The sequence below is a fragment of the Paroedura picta genome, chromosome 8 (genome assembly GCF_049243985.1).
Source record: "Paroedura picta isolate Pp20150507F chromosome 8, Ppicta_v3.0, whole genome shotgun sequence".
NCBI classification, from domain to species: Eukaryota; Metazoa; Chordata; class Lepidosauria; order Squamata; family Gekkonidae; genus Paroedura; species Paroedura picta.
In genome coordinates this window covers 52,772,454-52,795,441 of record NC_135376.1, presented here as the reverse complement: position 1 = coordinate 52,795,441, position 22,988 = coordinate 52,772,454, and the positions used below count along the sequence as shown (strand labels likewise).

The 22,988-nt window shown below is 40.8% G+C and overlaps 1 protein-coding gene across 1 annotated transcript in view; it reads right to left on the bottom strand.

Moving 5' to 3' along the window:
- Positions 1 to 7,622: 7,622 nt before the first annotated feature.
- NHLRC2 (NHL repeat containing 2) overlaps positions 7,623 to 22,988 on the bottom strand; it is a 43,896-nt gene continuing 28,530 nt past the window's right edge. The window contains exons 6-11 of the mRNA XM_077349819.1: positions 21,916 to 22,015; positions 20,811 to 21,042; positions 18,596 to 18,718; positions 15,485 to 15,694; positions 11,481 to 11,706; positions 7,623 to 10,073 (exon numbers count right to left, since the gene is read on the bottom strand). Of these exons, the coding sequence (XP_077205934.1) occupies positions 9,817 to 10,073; positions 11,481 to 11,706; positions 15,485 to 15,694; positions 18,596 to 18,718; positions 20,811 to 21,042; positions 21,916 to 22,015 (1,148 nt within the window). The 3' untranslated portion in view covers positions 7,623 to 9,816. The remainder of the gene's footprint in view (positions 10,074 to 11,480; positions 11,707 to 15,484; positions 15,695 to 18,595; positions 18,719 to 20,810; positions 21,043 to 21,915; positions 22,016 to 22,988) is intronic.

Here is a 22,988-nt window from a genome sequence, read left to right as displayed (position 1 = left end):
CATCATTGCAACGGCCTAATCTCAGGCTTCTCTTACAAGACTTTATGTATTGCCAGGTTTGCTTGTTGTAATTATTACACCATTATGATGCAAAAAGAGCCATTTTAGGAAGCTGAAATCTTTTTATAATGGGTATTTCTTCAGAATGTAGGGAAATGACCTGCCATGGTCAACATGTGGAGATAGGTAATGTTTGGCAGGCAGGAATTTCCTGATAAGTCCAGCAATAACTATATCAATATACCTAATGGTTCTTCAGCCCTCATCAGATGAGGGAGAGAATGGCCCTCTATAAGCCTTTTATGACCTCCCACTTTACCCCCTCCTCTTGCAAAACTTTAAGGGATTCTTGAGGCTGTGGATCAAGTATTGGACAGAAAGACTGAGGCTACTGTAGATGAATTCAATACATTTGAGTATCAAAACACCTGGCCATAAAATTGAAACACAGGCTAGGATGAGAAGCTACATGTATAAAATTTGGTAGTTTTGCTATTTATGTAGCATTTCCTTATCTGTCCTTAAGTTTTAAAAGTTATCCAAAGAAGAAAAGGGCATGCTTTGAAAAGTATGAAGGATCAACCTCCTCACCCTCCCCTCCTTAACTTTCCCCACCAGAGAAACTCTGTTAAGTGTGATGGGATGTGTGTATATAGTTCAGATAGAGAACATAATCTGAAGGGTAAATCCTGAATATTTATGTTCTTTTCCCATAATGTAGGTGACAGAGATCTTTTGACAGCTCAATTTAAATATAATCATATCTGTCAGCAAATTTGATTGCTAATAATAAATGTTCACTTCTTTTTAAGAGGCAGTGATTTGTAGCCAAGCCTCTTTCTAAAGTAATAGCTTTAAATAGATTTTTCAAGACAAAAATTTAGGCATACAGACTATGGCCAGTTATTTCAATTAGTAGAATCCCTTTAAAATCAAGCCTTTTGCTTCAAAATTAGAATGGGCCTTTTCACTGCTGGCCCCTCCCTGGCAATGAACTCCTGGATGAGCTGAGGGCCCTGCTGGAGCTATCATAGTTCAGCAAATGGAGTTTGGTCAGGGCTAGGGTTTGGAAGATCACTGGGTTCCCTTCCCTTCTCCCTCCACTTGCTATTTTGGGATGATCTCCATCTTAGTTATTGCATCTTCACTTAACATGGAGTTTGGTAGCTTGAAAGGAAACATCTGTTGTGGCAGTTGGCTGCTATCTTAGTCCAATTTTATTGTTGTTATATTGTGGGGGTTTTAAACTGGGGCTTTATTGTTATTTTTATATTTATTATGATTGTAAGCTACCATGAGCCAGCCTGGGTGAGACCAGTGGCCAATAAATCACAGTATAAATAAATAAGTTGCTGAGTCTCTTGCTGATTTCAGTAAGCTGTTTAATAACTGGACTTTTAGCTATATGTGCATTATGGGCCATCAAATGGCTCCTGACTTATGGTACACCTATAATTTAATGGCTTCCATATTGTTCTGTCATTGACAGCCATATTCTGGTCTTGCAAACTGAAGGCTGTGGCTTCAATCCATCTCCCTCTTCCTACTGCCTTCAACTTTTTCTAGTGACCTGTATCGAGCCTACATAAGCACTTGTGGACTACAAACCACTTCTACAGATTCAGTGATCAGAACTAGGATTGTGCACTTCAGCGCCTGAAGTGGCCATTCCAGGCCGAAGCAGCCAGTGCTGTGGCGCGGGGGGGGGGGGGATGGGAGGCACCGGTGGCGGCACGCAAACTAGTGCCTGCAGGCAGGCAGAGCTCTGCGCCTGCATGTCTGTGCCGACTGGTGCGCCAGTGCTACCCCTCCCCACCCCCCTGTGCCATGGTGCTGGTTGCTTAGGCCTGGAACGGCTGCTTCAGATGCCGAAGCGCACCACTCTAATGAGAACCTCACCATGTACGGGCATGAAAAACTAACTAGAGTTAAGGGAACATGAAATGCAGGGTAAATGGTGGTATCTCTTATTTTCCAACCACTTTAATTTAACAAACACTGATTGGGATCCCAGATTCTCTGGAATTATAGCTCATCTCCAGACTAAAGAGATCAGTGAATTACTGTAACCTCTACTTTGAGTTTGTAATATCTGAAGCAACTCTAACCCATTCGAATCTAATGGAATGCAGCCTATTACCTTCATCAGGAATTCTGGCACTGGGCTAGCAATGAAAGCAGAAACATGTCCTACAAATGCCACATTAAGTAGACAGAACACTGCTGAAAGTTTATTGCAAAAATGCCTAATCTGTAAGAGCCACAATAAAAAAATGAAAAGAGTTTTCTAAAAAGTTTGTATGATTTTCGGGGGATGATAAAATCTAGAAAGTTATTGTTAAACTAGCTTCAAAGGCCGTTCCTAAGAATGGGCCTTGAAAGGGCCAGGGAGTTTAAGGTGGCTTTGGGCCACAGTTTGCAGCCAGATCAAGTGAGGCGCGCGGGGACTGGCCAGCTCATTAGCAGGGTGGGACAGAACTCCTTAGCAGGCAGTCAGCAGGCTGGGAACTGCTGGCTTCAGGCACTGAGACACATCTGAGAGCAAAGAAGCTAGAGTCCAGGGATGGAGGGCGGGAGTTGCAGGGGCAGGGGCAATCAGGGCCCTGGCTGCACCCTGACTGGCCTTATTCCAACTTGGACAGCCGGGCCCGTTAAACCCCCCAGGCTGTTTCACAAATATATAGAGGAACCATGGATAAGGATGTTTGTAATAGAGACAAAATGTAACAGAATTATTAAGATGACTATTTCTAGAAGTACACACATTCTTTATTCTGCTGCCATATAACAGTAAACAAAATATGAGGGTGCTTTTTTGTCAGTATGATATTTATAATACTTACATTTTCTGGTTAGACTCATTCTTAAACAAATATTACAGCCCTAATAGAAAATTTGATATGCAGTATTTTTTACACTTCTTTTGACATTTCAGAAAAGATCTGCAAGCTTGACAGCCACACAATATCAGCAGTTCCTCTGGTATGGATTTGAGACATTTTACAGGTATTCTGCTGGTCTACATCCACCCAGCCATTGTCTATAGGTTTCAGTGCTGATTAAGAAGAGAGGACTGTGACTCCCTGATGACTAGAAATGTCTGTTCAATATATTCTTCTTGGAGTTTGAAATAGGTGGGATCATATGCAGGATTTGGTCACTGGTGTATATATATCTCAGCTAATCAAATGTGTCCACATCAGCATTTTGGGTCTGTACTCTGTTTTTACAACAGAAGGAAATAGTGTAATTGGTTTTATTGACCTGAAAAACGTATATTTTTATAACCAAGATGAGTATCCTGTATGAATTTTTAATATCAAAATAATCGTATCTGCTATCATGGAAAATGGCAGCTACCGGGAAAACATTTCAAAATTCGGATGTCTACACAAATTTTTTAAAGTGTCCTGAAACACACAAACTACTAAAAAAATTCTACACCCACATATTTGCAGAGGTCCATTGTGGATCCACGACTTTACAAGTATTCTACTAGACAGTTCCTATGAAAGAGCATGTTTCAATGTCATGCCACGAACTATCAAAATATGGTATCCAAAGTTATTCATTGTGTCACCAATGGCTTCAGTATGCAGCAAACTGACTACATTCTTTTTTGTTTCCAAACTGCTCCTAGGCAGCCAACTGCTTTATAAGCTTGCAAATAAATATTGCTAGCTGTCCTGCATTCCTGAACAACCAACATCTTTCCAGCATATTATTGAACAGCTGATTAAAATTTTTGCAGGAGATCAACAGCTCTGGATTCTACAAGGGCTAAACCTGGAAACTGATGCAATCAGCTGGACTTCACCCTGTCTCAGAAGTTCCTGAACTAATAATTTAATCTTACTACTTCAGATACATCGTCTTTTGGAGTGCATTGTCCTGATTCAAGTTTTGAAGAGAGGAACGGAAATCATGAACATATTTTTACTATTGAAAACTATTATACTACGATCTGGCCACAAAGACTTTCTTCCACAAACTGAAAACCATCCTTCACTGGAAAAAGACGCATGTAGACACGGGAGCCTTTGGATTCAACCTTTTGATGACCACGTGCCTGTGCATAACTGGGGGGAAATTCTCCAAAGAAAACAATCTGAGTTATTCAATCTATGTTACTTATATTTTAGAAACAGAAAATTGATTGACATACACTGTTCTAAAATTGTTTGCTGCAACAAAACATTATAGATAAATCCAATTCTAAATATAGTGAGTTTTACAGAAAACCTAATTTACTTTTATTTGCAAAAACAGAAAGCTTTACAAAGCTGCAGAAGAGATGGAAATGTGAACCCCTTCTTACTTTCTCAGCAAAAATGTTGAATATAGAAGGCTGCTGCACGCCTCCCACTGCCAGACTGGGAATTACAAATGTAAAATGGGGGTCATAGATGCAATGCTTGAGACTGGATTGCTGTATCCATTACCTGGGCCAGTGTATATGTTCCCAGGTTAGGTTTCGAATAAATGTACTGTGCACAGTTGGAAATGGACATCAGCTTTGGCAGCGCAGATCACGTTTGGGGCTTAAGACAGCTGAATTCAGGTTTCACCCTCCCTGAAACAGGACCAACCTTCATATATCCAATTATGCTAGTCCAGAAATTTTAGACTAGAACAGCTACTAGTTGCTTGACTTTACATTGCTATAAAATTCATATATGTTGCAACAAATTTACCAGAGCTATTCTGTGCTACCCCACAACTCACTAATGGGTCATCCAATTTTAGAAGTCTTAAAAGCTGAGTATCAAATCTGAAATAAAATGCCAGTAAATAAGGCATGTTTCATAAAAATCATAGTTAGGAAGGGGCCTCTAGCTTCATCTAGTCCAATCCCCCCGCAGAATGCCAGGGTTCTAATTTTCTAATCAAATAAACAGAAAACAGAGTTTCTTACCTGTAACGGTTGTTCATCGGCATCTTGTGTACAGACACATATTAGGCCTGAGCAAGCACAGTCCCAATGTGGGGCACACAATGGAAACGAACTTAAACATGCTCTCAGCATCAGAGGTCAAAATGTGACAGGTTGGCAACATCTCCTACATATACAATTCAATTTAAATTATATTTGGGGTTATGTCAAGATAGTAAGAAAATAATTGCACTTTAGAATAAATATGAAAAAGAATGCAACAAGCAAACAATTCAGTGATGGAAAAGAAAAAAGTTCACGATGTTCATTTTGAGATTTTTTTCTTCAATTTTACGTAATATGCAGCTTTCTGAAACACGACTTAATTTGCTAGTATAAAATACAAAAGTTCTAGAATTATCCTAATTGAGGCACTCAATAGGTGTATTTGAAACCTGGTCTCCATAGTTTAATGGAAGGCTAGGAAGACCACTAAAACGAAGGCAAAACTTTTAGTTTTGTTTAGCATTGCACTAAACAGTGTAATTTCTAAGTCACTAATCTGACAAAATCCAGATATTCTCAATATTACTCAAAATTCCAGAAATAGGACAAACTTTCTTACTTCTCTCCTTCCACTGTAGCCCATTAGATTACCAGAAACACTATCCATGGTACCTTGGAAGAGCACTAGATGTGAGGTAGGAATCTGCAGTGAGCGGAGGGAACGTGCTTTTCTATCAACAGAACGAGAAGCACTGGATTCAGTCTAATTGTCTGTACTAAAATTTACTTGGGAACAGTCTCTTTAAACTATATTTTTAGTAAAATTATGTTACATATCTAAGTTACTAGACTCAGCAGCAAACTTAACAGCAAAACATGCACAGCACTCTAAATGATTAGGGCTACCCTTTTAGACAATTGTGTATAACAAGCTAAAATGGAAAGAAAACCCAGTATAGTGACATATCTTTAACCCCCCCCCCCCGCTCCATAGGAGCGGGAGGAATAAAGAAGTAAGAGCAAGTGGGGAGAAGTTAGGGCAGGCCCTGTCCGGGATAAAAACTCGGAGGGCCAAGCAGCCAATGGGCTGGGCCGGCCGGGGTGTCGCCGTTCAGAGGAAGAAGCCTTCGCCAGCTGTAAGTCCTCCGGTCGGCTTCCCCTTGCCCAGGAACCCTTCTGACGGGCCCTGGGGCAGGCTGGCCTGCCCTTGGGCCCAGCAGAAGACTACAAAGCCCACTTCCGCCGTCCCGAGCCTTCTGCCAGGCCCTGGGGCAGCCGAGCCTGCCCCTGGGCCCAGCAGTAGGCCGCAAAGTCGGCTGCTGCCTTCCCGAGCCTTCTGCCGGGCCCTGGGGCAGCCGAGCCTGCCCCTGGGCCCAGCAGAAGGTCCCAAGGCCACCTACCTTATTCTGTTCCTCCCTTCCTCCCATTATTCCCTTTATCCTTCCCTTCCTCCCAGCATTCCCTTTGTTTTTCCCTTTCTCCCTTCCTCCCTCTCTTCCATCTGCCTCTTTCTGGCTACCTGTTTCTCTACCTCTTCTTCTGTCTCTATCTTCCTCACTTTCTGTCTCTCTCCTTTTCCTCCTTCCTTCGCCCCATCCTTCCACCCACCCACCATGCTGGGGCCCACTGTATTTTGGCCACAGTGGGCTTAATATCTAGTAACTAATGAGTTCCTGTATGATGCTTCATACATATGGACATAGACCCTGAACAGAGTAATGGCTAAGGGCAGTATGGCTGTACAGATATCCTCGATGATGGGCTCCTCTGTGTGTCCAGGCCTGACTAACATCAATACTTTGGAGTTACACTATTTAGTTGATGCATACACCTGCCTGGTCTGGATCAGATATTTTATACTTACATCTCGAGTCTGTGTTGTCCATTATTTGGACTACTGAAGAAGGCCCTCTGGACCAAAATCCTTTTGGTCTAGTAGTTATTTTGTATAACCAATGTTTTGGTTTTAGTTACAGTACATGCAATTTACAGATGTTGATGTATGCTATTTTATCTGTGTTTTTAATCTAGATTTACTGTGCACTTTGTTATAGATGTCTCATTCTTTTGTTTAGCTGTTCAACCTTCTAGGTTCCTGACTTACCTTATGAGGCTGCCACTGGTTCAAATCAGAGCACCCCTATTCCTTTTCATGGTGTTACTGTAATCCAGTGAAAGTCAAGACAGACAAAAAGATAGCATTTCATATTACGGATAATTTACTAAATCCAGAGAGATAATATGGATGCCATATCTGGCAACAGATACTAGTAATGCCAGCTAAATATTTGTCAGAGGCATTGTACTATATTTTACCAGTATAAGGTTGTTTCCTCTGTATTATATTTTTAGGTTTCCCAGAGACATCAGCTTGGGAACAGGCTGCAAAGACTCTTGCTCTAATCCAGTAAGGCTCTTCTTGGGCTCTCATCCATATCCAGAACTTAAACTAATTTGTTTAGTCTTACATTACAAATATATAGGATCATTATAGCCTTAAATCCTCCAAATCTGTTTTTGGCTTTTTCATGAACTGCCCCCCCAATCAGCTGCAAACTAGATGTATATATTAGGATCAAAGATAAACGATCTACAGAAACAGTTTCTGTACTAGCCAGCAACAACATAATGCATGATTGCATTGCTAGGTTCACAATGGGGGGAAAAGTTATCAGTTTTACTTAAATATGAAGGAAGATTTTCCAAATGAACAAACAAAATGGAAATAAGACAACAAGAAAGATGATGATGCAACTTCTGGCATTTTTATGGAATGCAACTGCTGTTACAAATTATCACTTATCTTTATTGGCTTCCACATTAATGAAAGCAATCTGTACACTTTTTCTCATAAAAAAGGAGAAAACTCTTTTGTCTCACAATAAAGTCTTTTGCTAATTAATTGGCACTCTATTGCTGATTAAGTCCTCTTGCTCAAGACTGAGCAAGGACTGAATAGAATAGCAAGGACAATTATAAACCTGTACTCATGAATCTATGGATTATCCTCTAGTAACCTCTTCTTATGACAATTTTTAAAACTAAAGATTAAGCATTTGAAAATAGAACAATTTGTTACCCCCCCCCAAATACAATCACAAATGGAAAGAAACCCAAGTATCAGTAAGTCTGCAGTTTAAATGCTGCCATGTTGCATCTATTCCTTTTCAATAAACATGACTTTAACAAAGGTGGTTACAAAAACTGTAAATAATCAGGAGGGAGAAGCAACCTTTTAGACTGGCTCTGTCTACTACTATGTTACTATGTAAAAGGTGTGCACAATTAAAAAAAAAACTCTTCCGAAAATAGCTAATGGATATGGAATTCATTGTTTAGTTTGCCATACACACAAACTTAAAGGAGTTTAGAAGCCTGACCTGAAAGTTAAAAGGCTGCTGAAATATTCAAACTGTAGACAACTTTGGCAAGAAAACTTGTTTTTGGTATTCAAATGACCTCTTACCTCTCAGCTATGCTGGCAAGTGATCTTAAGAAGGAAAAAACAGCTATACACCACCATATGGTTCCCCCTTCAAAGAGAAACACTTCATAACTTTTCAGCAACATTTTAGGTAGAAAAGGGGAAGTCTCCTTACAATAATCTGAGCTGCTTTTCCTCAGGTATTTGGGATTTATTTATTTGTAAAATTTATATTTTGCTTTTCAGCCCAAACTATGAACAAGCTCCGCTCAAAGGTTTAAAAAAACCCAACACAAACATTAATGTGATATAGCTTTTACACAGGCATATGATTGTGGTATAGTCATATTCAGAAATGTTTCTTGAAATATGCTTTTTATAAAACATGTATTTTCAACATGTATTGTTCACTGACATTTTCTTGGTTTCTTCTCTCACTGAAGATGGCAGTCATATTCAAATAAACATCAAAGGCAAATCCAATTCATTTTACGGTGACTTATGAGTTTTTGTAACCAGCAATTTCTGTTCACAACCATTCTGGGACCACTTGGAATAACTTCTCCAAGTATAAGCTATCCATACTCTTTGGGGCGACTTTCCCAGTAACATACAACTAAATAAGACTGTTGAACTCAAATGTTTTTTTTACCAAGTGCAACGAACTAATGAAAGTATTTTAGTAAGGTCTGTCATGATTTAATAATAACTTTAATAAATTCTGGCATTGATGCAAAGCATGGTTAATGTCTTTGTGATTCTCTCACAGGACTGCCAAAATTTTAAAGAATGCTCTTATCAGGTCATGTAACCTCAGTCTTAAGCCATTAATTTTTGGTGTTTCACCAAGCCATATGAATGGGCACAGCAATTTGAAAAACAGATATAGGATGCTGTTATAAATATGTGTTTCCTGTCTCTTAATACAACCAGTTCTGTAACCATTATTTCTAGACCTTGCACAGAAATGTGATTTTCATATAAGGCATACAAGTTGGTATTCATATAACATTACCGGGGGGGGGGGGGGAGCCTCTACTAATTTTAGGTTCATTTCACACTGGTTTCTAAATCCCTCATCTTATGATGAGAAAAATGAATGTTTATAAACCAGAGAAGCAAATACATCAGTAATTCAACAATCTATTGCATTTAGCCCAAAACAGAATTGATCACAAACAGATTAAGTTGAATCAATAAGACTGAACCTCCAAAAATGAACTGTTTAACATTCTTGCTCACTCTATTCACAGTGATTCCAACCCATTTTAGATTTATTGCTTTTACTATCAAAAAACAAAGGCTAAAAGTAGTTTCATGATTCAGCCTGAGGTTTTCTTCATCATAGGATCAGGCATATTGGAGAGATAGTAGGCCTTCAAGGTGAATTCCGTAACTGAATTACTGTAACAGTTTTTTGAAAGATCAGAAGCTCCCCCCCCCCTTCCCTGGGTTAAAAAACATTAAGCAGTAAAAATTTAAGAGCATAGCTTCTTTCTTAGCTTTGGTTCAATTAAAATGCATATGTCAGCTCAACTGGAGCAGAACTACCTTGGTTAGCATTAGCTATATGTAAAGGCTGGTTGAATGAGATTCCTTTCATTATACAGGCACTGCTATCCTTGCTACAGTAATAGAGGCACACTCTGATTGACAGTACAACTTCCGTAGATAGGCAACTCATGGGTATCTCCAATGAGATTGCAGGTTGTCTGGTAATGTCCTCAATTTTTCCAGATAAGTTTTGTTCATCAAGCAACCACTCACTTCCTGGAAAACAAAACAACATCGAGGGGAGGAATAATTACAACAGCATGTTGTATTATAGTGTGAATATATAATTATAAAACAGTGTTTTGGTAAGCAAAGGATGCTGAAATCAGCAGGGCTCATTTATGAGTACACATGCCCAGGACTGGCTGGCAAATATTATGCCTCCAATTTCTTTGGAAGGTAAAACCAGGGTACACAGATTCTGATTAAAATGACATGATAATGACAGGGTTGTAAAGGCAGCTGAATTTTAGGAATGCTAACCCCACCTCTTGGTGAGAAACCAATCAATAATTGCTATATAAACTCAGTTTCTGATTCTATAGACTAGGCTTTCTTAACCAGGGTTTCATGGAACCCTGGGATTGCATGATGGCCATGGAAGAGTTTTGCTGATTAAAAAAATTATCAGGTGATATGACCATATATGGTCATGTCGACCTGGCTCCCCTTCCCAAAATGGTCAATGATGGGCCTGGAGGGGAGGGGATGGGGAGCGTCCCTGGCCCTACAAATCCTTGCTGGCCCAGGGTCATTGCATGTAGTAGTGACTAGAGTCCAGAGAGGTAAGTACTCTAATTTTAACTCAATTACAGGAGGGCAATGGAGTGGCACAAGCCTGCCCAGGCCCTGTTTCTGCCATTGGGGTCAGAGCAACAGAGTGGCATAGGCTTGCCCTGGTCCTGCTTCTACAGGCTCCCACTGCAGGCTCCCTTTAGTGAAGAAGAAGCTTATAGCCTGTCCAGAGGGCAGGTATGGTTCTGTTCACAAATTATCATCTGAAAATATTTCTGGGCTGTCACTTCCTGTGCTGTGAGTATCTTGGTGATGTCACTTCTGGTGACATGGGAGTTCCAGGAGTATGGAAGAAAGGTGTAGCCTGCTGACATCACTTCTGGGGTTTCTTGAAGCCTGAAGAATGTTTCAGGAGTTTTTGAACAGTAACAAAGTTGGGAAAGGCTGCTGTAGACAGTGGTTAAGTGTTCAAAGATGATCAGATCATCATATACTCAGTGCTAATTTGTGTTTAGGATGTAGCTTTAGGAGAGCCAGTTTGGTGTAGTGGTTAGGAGTGTGGACTTCTAATCTGGCATGTCGAGTTCGATTCTGCACTCCCCCACATGCAGCCAGCAGGGTGACCTTGGGCTTGCCACGGCACTGATAAAACTGTTCTGACTGAGCAGGAATATCAGGGCTCTCTCAGCCTCACCCACCTCACAGGGTGTCTGTTGTGGGGAGAGGAAAGGGAAGGTGACTGTAAGCCACTTTGAGACTCCTTTGGGTAGAGAAAAACGGCATATAAGAACCAACTCTTCTTCTTCTTATATTAACAATCAATTTCCTGTTACAGTCTTCTTGGGAGACTAACAAAGTATATGGATATTGTTAAAAGGAGCTCTTTACCTTCTGATGCTAGAAACCAAGAACTAGGTGCTTCTTCAGTGAGCTTGACATTTGGAGGAAGGCTGAGTTTTAACATGAACTGAAGTGCTTGGCCAGGGCTTACAGCCAATGTAGGTAGCTGAACATTTGGAGCAGATTTAGGCAGCTTTGGTACTCTTGTCGTAGCACTTTTTTGCACAACTGGACCATCTACAGTTTCCACTGTTTCCGCATTTACAAGAGGTAGCTATCAAAGAAGCAAAAGGAATGTTTGTTTTTAAAGAAACTGCATCTCAGTATGAAAACATTATTTTTTTTTTCATTTAGAAGAGTGAAAAAATAATTAATGAGATTAGGCATCTTGGGCTTCCTCTATTTGAAGGTACTATTATAAACCTCTTCTGTACGTTTAGGGCTGCTGACTTTTATATGTAACAATCAAAGTTAGTACATCTGTACTGATGAGAATCTTAGTTAAATGTTTGCCTGTTCAGTGCAATTAATCAGTTTTTCAGCTTGTCCAAAGTCTGTTAGACTTTCCCACGTGAACCAAAAACTCTTCCCAGTGTTGTCAGCACCTTCCTTCAATGGATCCTATATACAGCAGTCCCTCCATAACACTGCCAGAAAGAGGGAAGATCTTGTTCATGTAGACTTCCCCATAGGCAACACATACGCCTGTATAGGTAGCTTGAAAAATAAAAATTACATATCAACTTTTGCTAAATCAAATCCTAAATTGATTGAACAGGTGGGAACAAACACATAAAATGTCCTAAAGTAGAGTGTTCCATATAATCAGTCACTCATTTTTTAAACATATTTAAATTACATAAATCATGTGTTTTAAACAAAAGATATTCCTACAATTTACTATTAAGGAAATCTGAGGTTTTAGAATCTGGCACAGTTTAGACTTTTCCAGTGTATTTGTCAGGTTTCATGCCAAACAAAAGATAGATAAATAGTACTTCTCCTGGCAGTTTTGACTTGTTTAGATGCACATGCTTTGTAGTCTAAATAGATACTCAGCTGAAATAGTTCTTTAATCTAACTTCTTAGGATAAAGGATCTACTATTTGTTCTAGAAATTAAGAATGTTTGTAGTATTATGTGACTTAACTTTTCAATTTCTCCTTTATGGTTGGGGTATTTCACTGTACTCTTGGCAACTGTGGAATTTCAATTAAAATGAGCATGTTAATATAACAGCGCCTTATATGGAGTGAATCCAGTGGCCTATCTAACTCAATACTTCAGGGTTTCAGGCAGGGGAAGGTCTTTCAGCACCTGACAGTGGAGTTCCTTTAACTGAACATGCCAGGAATTGAACCTGGGACCTTTGCACACACAGCATATTCTCTACCACTGAACCATGTTTCCTCCTCTAAATGCCTTTTATTCATATGGTGGATATTTAAGATTTTTTTAAAATGCCTTTACATTTACTGAGGAAGTGGCAGCCACACACGGCCAAGCATTCTCCCAATTACATTTTCCTTTAAATTGTTTTGCCTTATAAAGCATAGCCAAAATCTGAAGCCTGCTATAATGCTGACTCAAATCAAGGAACATTGTCATTTGTTTGTATTCTATTAAAAGCGTTCTTAAAAAGCAAACAGCGTTAAACTCCTCTGAATTTTTTAATGCTGTGACTGTAATCTTGCTTCTGCTGCATGAACACCTTTTCCTCTAGTGTTGGGAACTATAAAATGAGTCTTGCTTGATCTGGATTACTTCTACTCAGGATGTACTGCATATGGGAGGGACTTTTCAGTAGCAGTGTTCCAAGTATAAAACAGCATTCCCAGAAATGCTTGTCTTATATTACTTACCTAATTTCAGATGGTACATAAAACAAACATTTATGCTTTTTCATCTTTAACTTTCTGATTCCATTGCTGTCTGTTGCTTTATAATAAGAATTTAATTTTTAAAATCATGCTATTTACTAATTATTTTACTGTGCTATTTTAATCAGTACTAGCCAAAATGAGAGCTGCATTTCACAAAAGAGTACCCATTTCAGTAAATTATCAAGGGGCTCTCAAAAGTGGACATACATATTCTTTGCTTCATGCTCCTTAGATTCTGTATAGCACAATATTGCGTACTGCTGTGTAACACAGTGCATCACAATGCCTTAATGAGCCTTAAGCTATTATGACTTTGTCAAATTTCATCATTATTTGACTCAAGATATGAATGCTGGAGTGTTTGTCCCCTCTGTCCTGGGCCTATGACTTCTGCACCATTCCTTCTTGTCTCCTATGCAGTTTAATATCTGCAAAACATTTCTGAGGGGAGATCACCTGGAGATTTGGGGTATGTTATGGTCCACATGCAGACGGTGCTTAGCTGTATCTTTCCTTCCCATTTAATTTCAAGAAGACTGTGAATGTGCTAAACCAATGTTTGAGGTTGGACTGAAAGTCAATGCAGATAATATGGAAGAGGGTAAAAATTATGGGTGCAGGTAACATTTAGACTGGACAATTGTAAATTGGCTGATGCCTTTGAAGATGGTCCAGTGTGTAGCAGCCAGAATATTAAGCGGAACGCACTGCAATAAGCATGCTGGACCAATTTTGTACCAACTGTACTGGCACCCAGTGGGTTTCTGAGATAAATTCAAAGTGACAATTTTGACTTTTAAAGTCCTAAGCAGCTTCAGTTGAAAGACCATCTCCACCCCATGCTCCTGTCTATATTCTGAGTTCATCCAAGGAACTTCTACTACAGGACCCCATACTTTCACAGATATATATCTAGAAGGGACAGGGGTGAAATCTTTTCCAGTGGCTGCTCATCAATTGTGGAGCTCTCTTTGTTTACTTATCTCATGCACACTTCTTCACCACACTGTGAGACAGTAACAATAAAAAAACTGAACAATAATCCAAATATAATCATTACTGAAGTATTACCCACCAAATATACTAAAACTAACAATTTCTCGGGCAAGTTTCAAAATAAAATGTAAAGGAAAATTTAAAATAAAAGCAGCACAGTAACAATATATAAACCAATGAGAAACAACCAACTGAAAAGTCAAGCATTTATTTAGTTAGTTATTTACCTCCATGCCATGAAGCTTCAGCTGCCCCTTTCCACACAGTAAGTCTCTGTTCAAGGGGCCCATCCATGTGGGCAACTTTCAACCACTAAAATGGATTTATCCTTTGCGGGGTTTTTTTGTTTTTGGTTTTCTGCCTTGCTTCAGCAGACATGGGGACAATGCTAAGGGCCTGAAATGTAGAACCTAGTGTCCAGGCAGGGCTGTCTGGAGACAGGTGATTCTTTGAATGTCTAGATCCTAGGCTGTAAAGGGTTATATAGGTTTAAAAATCTGCCTGAATTGAGACAGGAAGGGAAAAGGCAGCCAGGAAGGGAAAATAAGATTATCCAATACTACATTATAGTAACTGAGCCTGGAAGTGACAAGAACATACACCATTGGGGCCAGATAAAACTTCTTGAAGAAGCATCAGAGCTAGCAAACCAAGCCAAGGTAGGTAAAGGCACACTGACAATGCAATCACAGTATCCACCTGTAGATATGGATTAAATACTACCCCAAGGCTGCACAGCAAATCCTTCGGGGGGGGGGGGGGGAGATCTCCATCCAGAGTAGTCTCTCTCTGAATTCTACAATTCACACAATCTTGGGGGGGGGGCAGGCAGAGGATCAAGGTCATGCAGCAAATACACGAAGCAGGAGTTTGGGCTCCATATCATTCTGAGTAACACCGCTCATTTTAATTGCGTTAGTGTCCTTCCTAGCCCCTCAAACAGATGGAACATTTATTTTAAGCCTAACAGGATATCCTCAACACAAACGCTGTTCTGTTTGCCAGACCATTATAAAACATCATAGGAATGCATTTACTGCAAGGAACACATACATCAGCTATGCTTCATGCCATTCAGACAGTTGCATTAGGAGAAATGATGAAAGAAGACGTAGCTCAAATAATTTATCTTGAGTATAAAATGCCATATAAAGTTTTATAACAGTGACTTACCAGTGAAACGATTTGAGTTTCTAAATCTAGCACTTTAATTTGATGATTGTTTGTGTCTGCAACATAGAGCAAACACCCTCCCTCTTCAACACATAGGCCTCCGGGTTCATTAAAAGTTGATGAGGTGAAGTCGGAACCAATGACATTGCCTGCTTCTCCTGTGCCTGCCAGGGTAGCACAATTCTTCATTTTAGGATCTACAAACTTAATCTAAAGGGGTGGGGGAGGAGAGATGAAATAAACTTTATAAATTACTCAATTTTTGAAAACTTTATTATAAAGGTCATAACAGTGAGCATCATAGAAGGAACCAGCAAGTCTGAACTCAAATTCAACCTTGAACCACCATAAAGAGGATGGATCCTCAAGGACTGCACAACCAAGAAGTTTGAAAAAAAAAGGATTTAATCAATTATAGAATTACAGCTGCAATAAAAGCTGTGTGAGGTATTAAAGTGGTTATTGACAAGTCAGTTAATGCACACAACTGAAGACATGAGAGATTCGTTAAAGAAAATAATCCATGATCATTTTTAATTTAATCATTACAATTAGGACTATAAAGTAGAGCATGTGGTTTCAAACTTTATTCTCACAAGATCTCTGTGAACTGAAAACATATGGCCCAAAGCCATCCAATCAATCATTTCAGGCTGAGCAGGGATTTGAACACAGGTCTCTTCAGTCACAGTCTGACATTCTGTTAATCACACTAATCTGTACAGCTTCACTGTTTGATGGGTACACATCGACATATAAATGTACGTGCAAACTTGAATTTACTGATGTGCATATTGGTTATATTCAGTTGCCTGCTTCAGAAGGTGAGATGGATTTTAACTTCCTCTCTCTCCTAAGATTGTTCTCTCTTCCCCCATGCTCTGGCATGATCGAGACAAACTGAATCAAGGGTATGGATACAGAAAATGTTGGACAGCTTTTTCAGATGACGGGGAATTTAGTCCCAACTCAACACTGTCACTAAGTGCATTCCTTTACTTGCCCCCATATAAGGGAATGCCAGCTATTTAGTGGGTGGGGGTGGGAAAAACAAACTGCACTTTGAAATATTTTTGTAGTTGGAGTGAAATCTAAACTTATCTGAGCATGTCCTGTATTGTCACTGTGAGTGTCTGTATGTATATACAAGTACCTAATAGTCCTCCCTTTCTGCTGCATCCCATTTGCTCTCATAATGTTGCAAACAATAAATATATTGCAAACAATAAACAAATATATTACAAAGGCATTCAATGTCAACAAGGGTAGGACATTCAAATGACATTTACAGGGATTGTGAAGGAGCTTTTGAATAACTTAGTATATATACTAACTAAGAGGGAAATTTCATGCACATTTATGAAAGGGTTATGAATTTCAAATGTTTTTACTTAGATTCTTGTGAAAGAGAGACAGGAAAAGAGAATAAAAATATATAAGCCTTTTTCTATAAAAATGAAGTTTTTTTTAGTAGAAGTGGGTATGAACTGGCTCATAAACTAAAGTTTGTGATAAATTTTGGCTTGTGAACCAGCATGAACTTTCCAGATGTCTGTGAAGTTTCTCGAATGGATACACTTCCAGAGAGACTGACAGACTGTCTTCACTCTATTTATAGAACTTCAAAGCAACAGGGGAGGGGGTGGAACTTGGAGGCCATATAGAAGAACATCCAAGGGAAGTTTCCTGCAATTTTTATGTCTCTAGCTTGCATAGGATCTCTTCTATGTCCTCCTGAGCCTATTGCACCTACGTCTTGTCAAAATGACCACCTGTCATTCTCCCAAAGAGCACTTTCCTGAGGTAACCATCTTTGGTGGACCATATCTCAGACCCTATAAATCAAAACATCACCAAACTTGGAAGTTCAGTAAAGGAGAGTTGGCCATAGGCCCTCTGTGAGTTTGGTATCTTAACCTTGCACAAGATCTGTTTATTGGGTTACGAGCCTCACAAACCAAACAGATTTGTTTTGCTCTTAAATGTTTGTGACAGTTCATAGTTCATAAACTGTGTGCATCACAAAGTATGAATCAAATCACATTTTCCTGGTTTATGCCCATCCCAAAGGATCACAAGGGAGAGGAATGGGAAGGCGACTGTAAGCCGCTTTGAGCCTCCTTCGGGTAGGGAAAAGCGGCATCTAAGAACCGCCTCCTCCTCCTCCTCCTCCTCTTCTTCTTCTTCATCTTCTTCATCTAGTGTCTAAGTGAATATCTGATCTGTTCTGATATGGATCACTAAGCCTAGTCATGTAACTTATAGGAGAAGCATCTAAAGCAGGGTTTCTCAACAAGAATTTCATGAAACCCTGTAGTTTCTTATTGGCCCTGGAAAGGTTTCCCAAATGGGTGGGAGTTAATTAATTTTTATATATTCTTTAAATTTGTTAAACATTTATTGGCAGATATGACCATATATGGTCATGTTGAAGCCCCTCCCCCCCTAAATTGCCAATGATGGGTCTGGAAGGGATGGGAAGGGGAAGGGCCCCAGGTGGATATGTACACAGCTATGCTTCCCAACCAAATTCTGCACAATCACGGCACTTCTGGGGCTTCTCGAAGCCTGAAGAAAGTTTCCGGGGTTTCTCAACCGTAAAAAGAATGAGCTAACTATCCAATACATTGTTGCTTCCATATTGGCTGCTCTCAGGTATCACAGGGCAATCATTGATATTTCTATTTTGAACTAGTCATGGGGAATACGGTTGTCAACCTCTAGGTGGGGTTTAGCAATCTCCTGGAATTACCATTGCTCTTCAGATCACAGAGAACAGTTCCTTGGAGAAAATGGCTGCTTTGGAGGACAGACTTCCTGGTATTATCCCACACTGAGGCCTCTCTCCTCCCCAAATTCTACCTTCCCCAGGCTCCGCCCCCCAAATCTCCAGGAATTTCCCAACCAAGATTGGCAACTCTATCGGGCATACATATTAATTTATAATTTTATAAGGAAATATAAAGAAACTATAAGAATTTCTAAAATAATATATATTCATTTGTCAACTCTGACAGTTTTTATACAATTGAATATCTAGCACCTGACTTCCTAGTAGTGATAATGACATGAAACTCAAATTGCTTGGAGTAATTCATTACGCAGGCTCACCTTATGATTATAGGAATCTGCAACATAAAGGAGGTTTCGCCTCCTGTCCCAGGCAACTCCTAGGGGATGCTGTAGCTTCGCATTTATCCCAGCTCCGTCAACGTCACCAAAAGCAAATAAATTCTTTTTTCAAGGGGGAAAAAATCTTTAATTAGAGGGGTTGTTCCATAGTTACACCTGTTACTATTTTTCTAGAAGATGAATTTTCAAACCATCAGTTCCTAAGACACAAAAAGGGGCAAAATATATGAATATTTATTTTCTGAACTATCAACATAAATCCAAATCGGATCTAGGATTACAAAAGGTTGTCAAGTGATTGTTGAAGTATGTGAATTATTTCTGTTCCATTGCTAGTGGCAATCACTACATCACTCATCAGAAAAACCCTTCCCATGTAAAATTCACAGCACCAGTTCAAACATTTAGAACACGTATATAAGTGTGTGTGTGGGAGGGCAGACAGTTTAGGAATGATGCCCCATGTAAAAATATCCCTGTCCATGTAAAGTTGAATCCTTGAAGAAATATACGGCATGAGCATTCAAACATGCAGTTCTACTTGCTGCAAGTACTGGTTTGTACTACATGGTCTTTCAGCATCTGAATCAGTATTTTCATGGCTATTGTGTATCCAGCTACAAGGTTCTGAAAATAAGTCTTCTTTCAACTGCTTGTTACTGAATTTTGCATGTATCCATCACCATTCTGTTTCAAAGGCATTTGAAACAACTTAAAGCGGAAGAACTGTCTTGTTATTCTGCAACAAAAGGGGCCATTCCGCACCGGGATCCATGTAGCAAATTGTTTGCTGAAGGAAAAATCACCATTTTAAATAGTGGAATTCGTCGTTATACATACCTGCCTTTATAGTGGAATCCAGTTGCGTTTCTATCGTTTCCCACAGGGTTCCGGTCTCGGCAAAAATCGCTAGAAAGGAAGCGCTATTGCTGAGCTGCCAATGGGCGGCCGTTATCATGCTCCCAAACAGCCCCTTTCCCTTTAAGGAAGGTTTTTAAAAAAAAAAAAAACACCCATTGCAACGAATATGCGTTGATTCGTTGCAACGGAGAGACCCATCCAGCTAGCAGGTGATGTTTGAGCTGCCGTTTCATCGTTGCCACGCTCCCCCCCCCCGAGTGAAAAAATAAATCCTCCCCCCTTCACGGGCGCGATTTTCGGCTGAAAACAGTGTGAAAAATAAAGTGAAAATAAACCAGCAAACGGGCCTCTGCAATGCTTGTGCTTGGTGACTTTAAACAGAGGGACTGCAGCCGGGGAAGCCTCACTGGGTAAGCGAAGGTTTGCCGGTGCGTTGATCTCCACTCGCTTGGAGAAAAAAAAATGGCGATCGCTTCGCCGGAAGATCAGAGGAGAGAGCCAGGGGGAGGGACTTTGCAGAAACCGCAACAATGGTAATGCACAGAACTTTCCCGCTAGTGTTGCAGATTGGTTGCAGGAGTGTAGCGCTTTCCAGAGGGTGAATCCACTTTTCGGGATTTCCCTGAAAGCGCTACAACAAAGCGCTTTTTGCGGATCGGTTTCAGGAGTGTTGTAGATTGTCAACGACGTTGTGCATAACGGCAAAACTGTAGCTATTTCAATTAGTAACCATTGTGCTATTTTGGACGAATGTGGAATGGCCCAAGGAGTTCTTCCTAATTAGTGCATTAACCAACTCTGCTACTTGTGCTTCTAGATACGTGGCTGGGAGGGAGAGTGTACACAAGAGAATCCCCTTCTTTCTTGAGCATAGCCTTAGAAAAGCCACAACATGCTACCTGAGAATTCTGTGCCCATCTCCAGCCAGCCAGCAACTGCATGTATGTATGTATGTATGTATGTATGTATGTATGTATGTATGTATGTATGTATGTATGTATGTATGTATGTATGTATGTATGTATGTATGTATGTATGTATGTATAAGACTTTATTGTTTCTAGCCATAGGCCATGACAATACCATCAATATCATATAGCCAGCAACTGTAAGACTTTTGAAAGTCATTAAGCAGCATTTTCCCACAGTGACCAAAATATGTATTACCAAATGCTATCCTATCTGAGAGAGATACCCCATTCAATACAGTTAAGACATAAACCATCATATCAAGATACCACACCAAGACTACTTACTAAAATTAGGCTTGAATAGGGCTGGTGAAAATAGCATTCACCCCCCCCACCCCCCAAATACATGTAATGGTTATTACCATTGGGTCTCTCTCGCCTCCTACAAGATGCTTCACAGCTCCATCTTTCATTGAGATGGTTCGCACAGTACTACTCTCACTGTCTGCTACAAATAGACAGTTCCATGGCTCTTCAGCAGCAAGGGAAAGACCGGAGGGCTGGGCAAAGCTTGCTTTATGAGGATATGCGTTGTTTCGGTTCTCTTCATTGCCACTCCCAGCAAAGCGGAGGCAAGTTCCTTTCTTTAGGTCACTAAGGAGAAAAGGGACCAAAGGGTCACAAGGACCACCACACACATGAAACTATTGCAAAATAATCATAATTCGGAATTTTTGATACACTGTAGCAAAATATAAAGTACAAAATGATATCAAATCATACTTTAGAAGTTTATTTATAAGGCAAAAACAGGAATCCAGAGAACAGAGAAGCAATGTGTCCTTTTAGTGTCATAAAAACTGTAGAATATTAATACTGGTATTTCCTGAAACTGAAGCTACACTACGAATGCCACTGGCACTTCTTTCCTGACTTTTCAATTACACAAAGTAAAAAAAAGTAATGCCACTCAAAAACTATAGTTGCTTTAGTGGAAGCAGGAGCTTCAATGATACAAATGAGGCAAAGTAGGTTAGGTTGTTGCTGCCAGCAGACGAAGAAATAAGAATATGGAAAGATATTGACAGATGTTGCCCTAAGGCAGTGGTTCTCAACCTGGGGGTTGGGACCCCTTTGGGGGTTGAACAACCCTTTCACAGGGGTTGCGGCAGGGCAAGCAGCTTGGCCAGGAGGGCGCCATCCACACAACAGCCTTGTGGGGTAGATCAAGAAAAGAGCAAGATCGGTATGGTGGGACAAGAGGCAGAACTGAACTGAGAAACCCCAGAAAAAAACAATTTATATACAATCATGAACAATGGATCTTCAAGCCATTGGTCAGTTTCAATTTAATTTCTGTGAAAGAACACTTGCATAATTTTATGGTTGGGGGTCACCACAATATGAGGAACTGTATTAAAGTGTCACGGCATTAGGAAGGCTGAGAACCACTGCCCTAAGGGGACCATATATTTTACTTATCAATTGCTGACATTGTGCTTTGCTGACCAGTCTAATGTAACTTACCTGCCTTTGGATAGCTTTCCACCTTCCAAGAAGAATGCCCATATTTGGTGTATACCTGCCATAGCAATCCACAGAACATCACCTTCATGGACTCCTGAAACTACAGACAGCAGAGCCTCAATGAAAATGGCAATGGGTAAGTCAACTTCTGCCAATTTTTTTTAAGAGCAAAACTTTACATTTAGTAGTAAAAAGCAGACATTTTTGTTAGTTAATAAAGCTACAATAACTTATGTAAACACAAACCCCATTTAAAATCAACTCTTATGGGAGGTATAAAAATGCAAATAAATGAATATGAATATGAATAAAACCATGCAAATTCTCTTAAAAAATCACATCTTAACCTAGTCTATCATTCAAACAGCAGTCTTACCATGTCAGAGAGGTGCAGCACTTGTTAATGTTGCTATTATGTAAGAACTAGTAATTAAGCCCGCTGTATGCCGAATACAGCGGGCGCTAGAAACTGACCTTGGGGACCGCCGTCAGTCTGCTGTCTGCTGGGGACCGGCTCGGGCCGCGCCGGGGCCGCGCCCGCGAGCCGCGCCCGGGCCGCGCCCGCGAGCCGCGCGCCGCGCCCGGGCCGCGCCCGCGCCGCGCCCGGGCCGCGCCCGCGAGCCGCGCCCGGGCCGCGCCCGCGAGCCGCGCCCGGGCCGCGCCCGCGAGTCGCGCCCGCACATCGGGCCGCTTGCTGGCAGGGCCGCTGGTGGACTGTTTCTTCCTGGAACCTTGTTGGCCGGGAGCGGCTGCGAGGACGGCGGAGACCATTGTAAGTTGGGGGCGAGGGGGTGGTGCGCGGGGGCTGCGGCCTGCGTGGGTTCCCTCGGGCGTCAGGCCAGGAGCAACTGCAAGCCGCGCTGCGCGCGGCTCGCAGTTGCTGGGGCTGGGAATCAGAGGGAGCAATCGGCAGGCGCTTCGCGCCTGCCGATTGTTCCCTCCGATTGTCTGTCATGAGGAAGGGTCCAATCCGGACCCTTCCTCATCCCGGACACATCCCGCCCCAGAACGCCTTACTCTTTTATTTAGTCCGTGGCGCCCGTGGCGCCACGGGCGGTGTTCAGATGTAAAAC